Source organism: Lissotriton vulgaris, chromosome 7 (genome assembly GCF_964263255.1).
Source record: "Lissotriton vulgaris chromosome 7, aLisVul1.2, whole genome shotgun sequence".
NCBI lineage: Eukaryota > Metazoa > Chordata > Amphibia > Caudata > Salamandridae > Lissotriton > Lissotriton vulgaris.
Genome location: NC_141695.1, coordinates 457241467 through 457249814, shown reverse-complemented (window position 1 = coordinate 457249814; position 8348 = coordinate 457241467). Strand labels below are relative to the sequence as shown.

At 43.0% G+C, this 8348-nt stretch overlaps 1 protein-coding gene across 1 annotated transcript; it reads right to left on the bottom strand.

Annotated features, from left to right (window-relative positions):
* Nucleotides 1-203: 203 nt before the first annotated feature.
* LOC147701855 (vomeronasal type-2 receptor 26-like) lies at nt 204-4783 on the bottom strand. Its single transcript, XM_086929377.1, has 3 exons — nt 4724-4783; nt 2527-2617; nt 204-1246 (listed from the first exon to the last, which is right to left on the bottom strand). The coding sequence occupies exons 1-3, from the start codon at nt 4781-4783 to the stop codon at nt 327-329; spliced, it is 1071 nt and encodes a 356-aa protein (XP_086785503.1). The 3' UTR covers nt 204-326.
* Between the last annotated feature and the right edge of the window lie 3565 nt (nt 4784-8348).

Here is an 8348-nt window from a genome sequence, read left to right as displayed (position 1 = left end):
GCGACTTTCATGAGACTGGGAAAAAATGTTTGCAATAATATACAAGCTCTGTGATGGGTTTACTGTCATAGTAAACATTGGCTGTTTGATTTACATGTCTGCAACCAAAGAGTCCCTTTCATTTGATAAAAGAAGAAACCAAAGATAAAAATACTCTTTATTGTATGAATAAATTATGTTGTCATTTACATCAGGGTTTTGTGACCTTCTAAAAGAACTGTACTACTGGCCTCATTGTAACCCATAATCAGAGCACTTGCAAAATCATTATAATGTATAATAGTGGGTACTTTATTTCCACGGTACAATCAATTTTTCCAGTTTAGTTACTTTTCTTTCGGTCTAAATGCACCTCTCCCCATGAGAAAGTCTTTCGTGTTCATGTCAGGTCTCAGGAGAATGATGTAACACTTGGGGATGAAGATACAGGACATCAGGCCGCTGCTGGATGCCAAGATGGCGAAAACCTCTACAGCCACCATGTTTTTCCCCTGGGCACTGAGGTAGGCAGGGATGAAGGACAGCCACACACTGACAAAAACCAGCATGCTGAAGGTAATGTACCTGGCTTCGTTAAAGCTGTCGGGGAGGTTCCGGGATATGAAGGCGATAAAAAAGCTGACAATCGCCAGAAAACCCATAATTCCCAGCATGCACCAGAAGGCAGCTGTGGAACCCTCATTACATTCCAGGATTATTTTCCCTGGTATGGAACATGTATTCTTTACTGGAAATGGTGGCCAAACCACAAGCCAAAGAGTGCAGACCACAGCCTGGATGGAGGTGCAGCCAGCGATGATGCTTTTAGGGAGGGCAGGGCCAAGCCATCTTTTAATTCCACTCCTTGGCCTCCTGATATGAAAGGCCAGCAGCACCATACAAGTCTTTCCCAGGATACAAGAAATACATAGCACAAAGCTGATGCCAAAGGCCACCTGGCGCAAGAGGCAGCTCACTGAACCTGGCTGGCCAAAGAAGAAGAATGAGGAAAGAGAGCAGAGAAAAAGAGCAATAAGCAGGAGAAAGCTGAGTTCTCTGCTGTTTGCTTTTACAATTGGAGTGTCCATGCGTTTCAAAAAGATGAAGAAAATGATGAGTGGAGTGAGAGAAGCGGCTGCAGCTGCAATGGACAGAGACATCCCCAGAGGTTCCAGGTAAGAGAGGAACTCCACAGCTCTTGGAAAACACTTATCCTGTGCTTTATTTGGCCATTCATCAATCTGGCATTTGGTACAGTCTACGGCATCTGAAAAGAGAACAACATCAATTTATAGCTATGACATGCAGATTAAAGATGTATTATTTTAATGATGTTTCCATATGTTTGGCAGAAACAAAAAGCCCTTGTGCTGTTTTTGGCCCAACTGACACTCGGTAACAACCTGTTGGTTCCCTCACAGATGAAGCAATGGAAGATACTAAAATTGCCACGCCTACGGATTAGTCACTAGGAGTTGCATTCCAACAATTTACTTGCAATAGGAAGGACTGACAACATGTTGCGAATTTGCGTAATCTGTTTCATTCCTATTGTTCAGTCTCTGAAATATCTTAAGTAACGGTACGGTCTACTAAGAGACAGGTCCGTAAAAGTGGTTGCAAAATGTGCACCAACTTTTTGGGACCTGTCTATGATTTTGAGGTTCGACCTATGTACTCTTCAGTAGGAACGCAAAATATCCAGTCTCTGCAGGGGGGGGGGAGGGGGAGGATAAGGGGGGTGATGGAGTGTCACAGAACAACCTGCTTAATTAAATGTAATTAGCCAGATTGATATTTGTCCCCATGTGATTGGCTACAAACACAAGAATGGTGGCCTGGGATGGTGGCCTCCAAGGAACAGCAGTCCACCATTCATGTGCTTGCTTTCTCAAATGATTTTTTAAAAATGATTTCCATCTGGAAATACAAGGGGGTGGGGGGCAAGCAGGGGTCCTCTGCTCTCCATGAAGTAGCAAGACACTATTAACAAAGGGGAAGGTGTCGTACAGGGATGCCTGCTCCTTTGCAAATTAGTCACTGCCTCCTTGAAGATGCTGTCAGTCAATAATGGTTTGTGGCCACAGCAGCTGTTACAAACCGTTGATACATACAATTGCATCTCTCCATTAAAAGAGGATGTCCCTTTCATGCCCCCTTCTAATTTCAATTTGGTAAAAGAATCATGAAACGAATTTTTCTGACTCATAAAATGAGTTTAATACATTGCATTCGCAAAACCTGTACCTTTGTGAATCGCAGTGTTCATGAACACAAAAGCATTTAGTATATTGGTGCAGGGTGATACACTTGAATAAATGCTACGCAATCTCTGTACTGGGGTGAATGTATGACATTGTTCTGCATTCTGGACATCAATTGTTCTTTTTGCATTTGTCACCCCGAATGGGACGGGTATGCCCAGACGTGGTCTCTGTGCCACTAGAGTCAAGCTATCCTGGCTGATGAGAGCTGAAAGCCTGAAACCGGTCCTAGGATGCTTGTTTCCAGTCCTGGGAGGACCTGGACTAGCAGTGACCATCTCACCTGTGGTTGTGCCTGGAAGAGCGAAGACAGGTGACAAGATGGATTTGGTGGCACACAGCTGCGGTCTATTGGGCAGTGTGTGTTCATATGACTGCGTAAATAAACATGGAATGTTATTTGGCAGTGGGCCACAAACACAAGAGGTGTACAAACCAAACCAAGTCTTGGTGAAGTCAAGTTGAGCCTAATAGTTTTGATAAAGGCACTGTGGGACATGATCTGTTTGCTTTTGGTCATTTACGCGGATCTTTTAAAAGCACACTAAACACATTTTTTTTTCTCGGTCGTGTTTTCACTGTTTGGAAATCGTGGGGTGACAGCATGCATCAGGAACCGAGTCACGAGTCATGAGGGGCATGTTTTGATTTTGCTTGTTCAATGCTTATTGAGACTTCGAGATTGCCGCCCTCTTCAACTGCCAATTTAAAATTTAAAAGAGACTTTGCCCGCGCTTACCTTGGTGCAGTCCTAAGGTCACGTGATCGTTATCAGCTGTAGTGCTGTGTTATGCGCATGCTGCTGCCTTGAGCCACCCGGTGGGGCGTCAAAATACGTGCCGCCATTTTGCTGTGGACAGCATTGTTATACCTTTGCCTTCCTTCAGATAGATATTTGGCAACCCCGCAAATTTTGACAACCACCACGTTTACTTTTCACCTGGCACTATTTTTGATCAAGTTTTTGTTGAAGCAACAACATGGACAAGATCCAACGGGAATGTCATGAGGAAGCAACTCACACAAGCCTTATTTGGAAACTACTATATCTAGACATTTCTTTCTAGTATTGGCAAAACATAGTTGGAAAGGTCATCGGAGTACTTTTCTTCGAGAGTGAAATGCAAGATCGTTAAATCGGAATCTAAGTTTCATCCATGTATACAGTATTCACTGCCCTGTACAATGCTGCCATCTAGTGGTTATTTTTCACATTTTCTCTTGCTGTGTTTAAGTAAATATGTCACTTTGCAGCATGTAGTAGCAATATTTAATGTATTATTCCAAGTACAGTTTTACAGTATTGCAGTTTTACATATTAATTTGCCTTTACTTTAGGGACATGTAGTTTTCTTTGCAAGATTTAGCTACTCTTCACATGGCCTCTACACAGGGGTGAACCCTTACACAGGGTGAGTGTTCCCTTATAACAGGGTTGGCCCTACGTCAGGGTAAGTTTTGGGATTTTTATGTCCAATTTTACGCTCTATATTACATTTTTACCCTTACGTGAGGGTTGTCTTTTTGACAGGTTGCAGGGGTGGGTCCCTGCGTGCGTACGACACCTTGTGCCGCACAGAAGATTTTGATGCAGGGTTATATTCCCCACGTGCCTCCCCACATGGGGAGCACTTTACATTTTTGTTGTCCCTTAGTGAATAGTTTGGGGCAGGACGTTGGGTTTAAGTCCCTTCTGTCCACATTACTTGTCTTCCTACATGGGAGGACACACATTTTTACATTGGTGTCCCTTATTTTAGTTTGGGGCAGGACACTGGATTTTTAGTCCCTTTTGTTCACGTGACTTGTTTCTACATGGAGAGCACATACGTTTTTATGATTTTACATCAAGGCCCGGAGGCCAATATTATGCACTTCCCTTTATTACTACTCAGGCAGCAGCAACAAAAAAAGAATCAGAACACACAAAAACCTTCTAGAACACAGAACATGCATATCCTCTCAGAACCTGCAGCCATCTCCCTCTTTTGTTGCTGCTCAGGCTTGAGATAAGTCACTTTTAAAACTGTTGTTGTTAATGTGAGATTTAATTAACTTATAGAGATGTTTAATTAACAATTTTAATGTTTTGTGATAAGCGATTTAAGAAATGAATTTGTAAAGTTGTTAAATATTTAAAAATATATATATATGTTATTTTATCAAGAGTAGGATCGAATGGTTTATTTATAATTGATTTTGAATCGGGAGAAAAGATTATTATATTCTGTCTGGGGACGTTTGTCGATCGTAAATTGATTGTTGCTGTTAGTCAGGCTGGGGTTTGTTTTTCGTATCGTAACAAAATTCTAATAAAATATGAGGAATATGGAGGAGTGTGATTTACCTTCTGGTGGCAGTTGGTGTTTTGATTTGTAGCGCGAGGAAGCGCTAGGAGGCGCGTGTGTTGCGAGCGTGCGTCTCGTCTTCCAGAAGTCCTCCGTGCGAGGAGGCACGCGTGTTGCTAACGCGCATCTTACCTGTAACGTTGTTTTGTGTTCATAAAGGGCCGCCGTACTCATGCAACGTGCGGCGGCCATTTTGCGAAGTTGGGAAATCCTAGTGAAGGATTCAGGAAGACTTGGCTGCCATGTTTTGGGCTGTCAAATAACGAATAACGACGTAATTAGGACAGTTGCAATTTTTTTCTGTCAAACAGGTCGGAGGTTCAGACAGAGGTCATTTTTGGTTGTGTAGAGAGGGAAATTAATAATTTTTGAGTAGATAATTGGTTTAATTAATTGTTGTTTGTTTGTATTTTATTGGAGTATTATATGAGTGAAAAGGGTATTGAAATGGAGGGTGCAGAGGGTAATTTCGAAGAGAGAATGAAGTCCTATATGGACAAAATGTTTGGGGAAATGTCAGCATCGATTGACAAGAAAATAGAGAATACCATTGAAAAGGGTATTCAAAAGAAACAAAGGGTAAATGTGGATGAGAGTTTTTTGACCACTGAAGAGGTGGATACTCTTGCTGGTTCTACCAGCCGTGGTGCGAAGAAAAGTCTTAAAAGGAAGCATTTGGATGCTAAGAGAAAAGAGAGGGAACGTAAGGTTCTCAAAGAGGTCGCTATAAAGGCGAAAGGAGACGCAAAAAAGGTGCATAAGAGCAAACATACCACGGTGGCATGTGATTCAAGTTCAAGTGGTGATGTGGAAATAACTTGTAGTTCAAGTCTAGAAGATTCAGACTTGGAGGAGATTCCATTAAAAAAGTCAAAGTTAATGGAGAAGGAAGTTAAATTAGAGGAGAACAAAATGTATGATCCTCAAGGTGAGGAAATGTTTGATCCTCTTTTAATAAAGCACCCTCTGTCACCACAGTGGGCTCCGATGGAGCATGTTGCAAAGTATGTTCGTTTTTGGATAAGGAGAGAGATACCCAAGGAAGTTAGAACAAGGATGAGGAGTGAGTGCCCGAGGCCCAGCCTTGATAGCAAAGTAGCATATACTCCAGAGTTAGATCTAAGGATGTTAACTTTTATAAATAAAACTGGGAAGGATCCAAGGAGGGGCCTGGAGAAAGGTCTTAAAGGGTGTCAGGACAGGCTCTTGGATATTCTGGGTCCTCTAACCAAGATCTTTGATACGTGCGAGGAAGCACATTCTAACAATGTTGGTATAGATGTGGCAGATATGCGCCAGTGGGTGCAGAGGGCAATTTGCCTTCTGGGAAATGCAAATAAAGCTTTGTGTATTGAGAGAAGGAAGTCTATCTTGTTCAAGATTGATCCTAAGTTAGTGGATCTGGCTGGCAAAGAACCAGGAGAGCGTTCAGAGGGTTTGTTATTTGGGGATGACTTTGTTAAGGACATGTCCCGATATGTCAATACCTTCAGCTCCTTAGAAAAAGCGCAGAAAGACATCAGGCGTGTTTTTGGAGTGGCCGGGCGAATGCGGGGCCTGTTCCCCGGCCGTGGACAAGGAGTTTCTCGAGGAAATTTCGGAAGAGGCAGGCCCTATGGTTCAGGGTTTGGATCAAGCTTTTATGGTTCGAGAGGAGGACAAGGGACTTTTTTCCCTCAAAGGCAGAGAAGCAGAGGAAGAGGCATGCTCTCTGAGCGGAGAACAAGAGGGGCCTCAGGTAAGGAATTTACAAGACCATTCTTCTATCTGAATAAAGTTGGGTGGCAGACTAGCCCTATTTGTTTCGAGATGGAAGGAGATTACTCAAGATCCTTGGGTCTTGCAAGCTGTTGTTGGTTACAGGATAGATTTTGTAGAGAATCCAGTTCAGGAAAGAGTTCCAAATATTTTGAGGTTCTCAAAGGAGATAGAGCATATGGTTACGAAGGAGATAAATGCTCTAGAGGAGAAGGGGGCTATAGAGGAAGCAAGGTATGTAAGAGGAAATTACGTAGGCAATATTTTTTTAGTGGAAAAGAAGGAAAAGAAGACGCGTCCTGTGATAATTTAAAGGGTTTGAACGATTGGGTTGTTTACAATCATTTCAAAATGGAAGGGATCCATTTGTTAAGGGATCTCTTAAGGAAGGGAGATTGGTTAACAAGGTTAGATTTGAAGGATGCTTATTTGACAATTCCTATGTGCGCGGAACAGAGGGATTTTCTCCAGTTCAGGTGGAAAGGGAAGTTATGGAGATTCAAGAGCCTCCCTTTCGGATTGACGTCAGCCCCTTGGTGTTTCACAAAGGTGATGCGTCCGGTGGCAGCTTGGCTGAGATCAAGGGAAATTCGATTGATAGTGTATCTGGACGATGTTTTGATCATGGCAGAGGAGGAGAATCTGGCAAGGGAGAGGACAGAGTTTGCGATCAGAGTGATAGAGGATCTGGGGTTTGTAGTTAACAGGGAGAAGTCATGTGTTGTGCCTCAACAGGAGATGCAGTTTTTAGGTTTTCAGATTCAGACATTGGATTGTGTATTGAAGTTGCCAATGACAAAAGTGAAGACGATCAAGAAGGAGGTGAGGAGAGCAATAATTTCGAAGTGGATCACATTGAGACAGCTAGCTCGATTGTTGGGTCTATTGTCTGCATCGATTCAGGCGATTTTTCCGGCTCCTCTCCATTACAGAGCTTTACAGAGGTTGAAGGGTTTTCACTTGAGGAAAGGAGCAAAATATTCTCAGAGGTTATGGTTGGATCAGGATTCAAGGGAAGAGTTGAAGTGGTGGATGATGACTTTGGAGGCATGGAACGGAAGGGCAATTTTTGGAGTAGTGCCAGGGATAGAAATAGAGTCGGATGCGAGTCTTCAAGGTTGGGGTGCAAGGTGCGGAATGGTGTCAACAGGAGGAAAATGGTCTAAGGAGGAGACGCAAATGCACATAAATTGTTTGGAGATGCTGGCAGGGTATTTTGCGGTGAAGAGTTTTGTGAAGGATCAAGTAAAGTGTTGTGTGCTCTTGAAGATGGACAATCTGTCTGCAGTGAGGTATGTAAACAAGTTAGGGGGTCCACGTTCAAAGGGTCTAGCGAACCTAGCAAAGGATTTTGGGAATTTTTGCTTAGAAAAGGAGATTATGGTTCAAGTTCAGTATATTCCGGGTCTGAGCAACGTAGAAGGGGACTGGTTTTCAAGGTACCTGAAGGATGTGAGCAATTGGATGTTGAACAGGGAGGTTTTCAGGAGTTTGGAGTTGAGATGGGGTCCGTTTCAGGTGGATTTATTTGCAGACAGGCTGAATTGTCAGGTGGAAGATTTTTACAGTTGGAGACCAAATCCAGAGGCAAAGGGAATAGATGCTTTTCTACAGAGTTGGAGTGCAGGAAGGAATTATGCTTTTCCCCCATTCTCTTTGATTCAGAGAGCTTTGATGAAGGTAAGGAGAGAGAAAGCGGAGATTGTAATGATAACTCCATTTTGGAAATCCCAAGTGTGGTTTCCGGACATGATGGAGTTATTGATGGAGGATCCAGTGTTGTTGCCGGATTTCAAGGAGATTATTCTGGATCCTCTGGGGAATGTTCACGAGTTGGTGGAAACAGGCCAGTTAAAGCTGGTTGCGTGGTTGATTTCAGGAGAGTTTGGAAAGTGCATGGATTAGTGGAGGAAGCTGAGGCTCTTATCTCGGGATTGTGGTCTAAAGGTACATCCATCATGTATAGGTCTGCATGGAGAAGATGGTCTGGTTGGTGTTT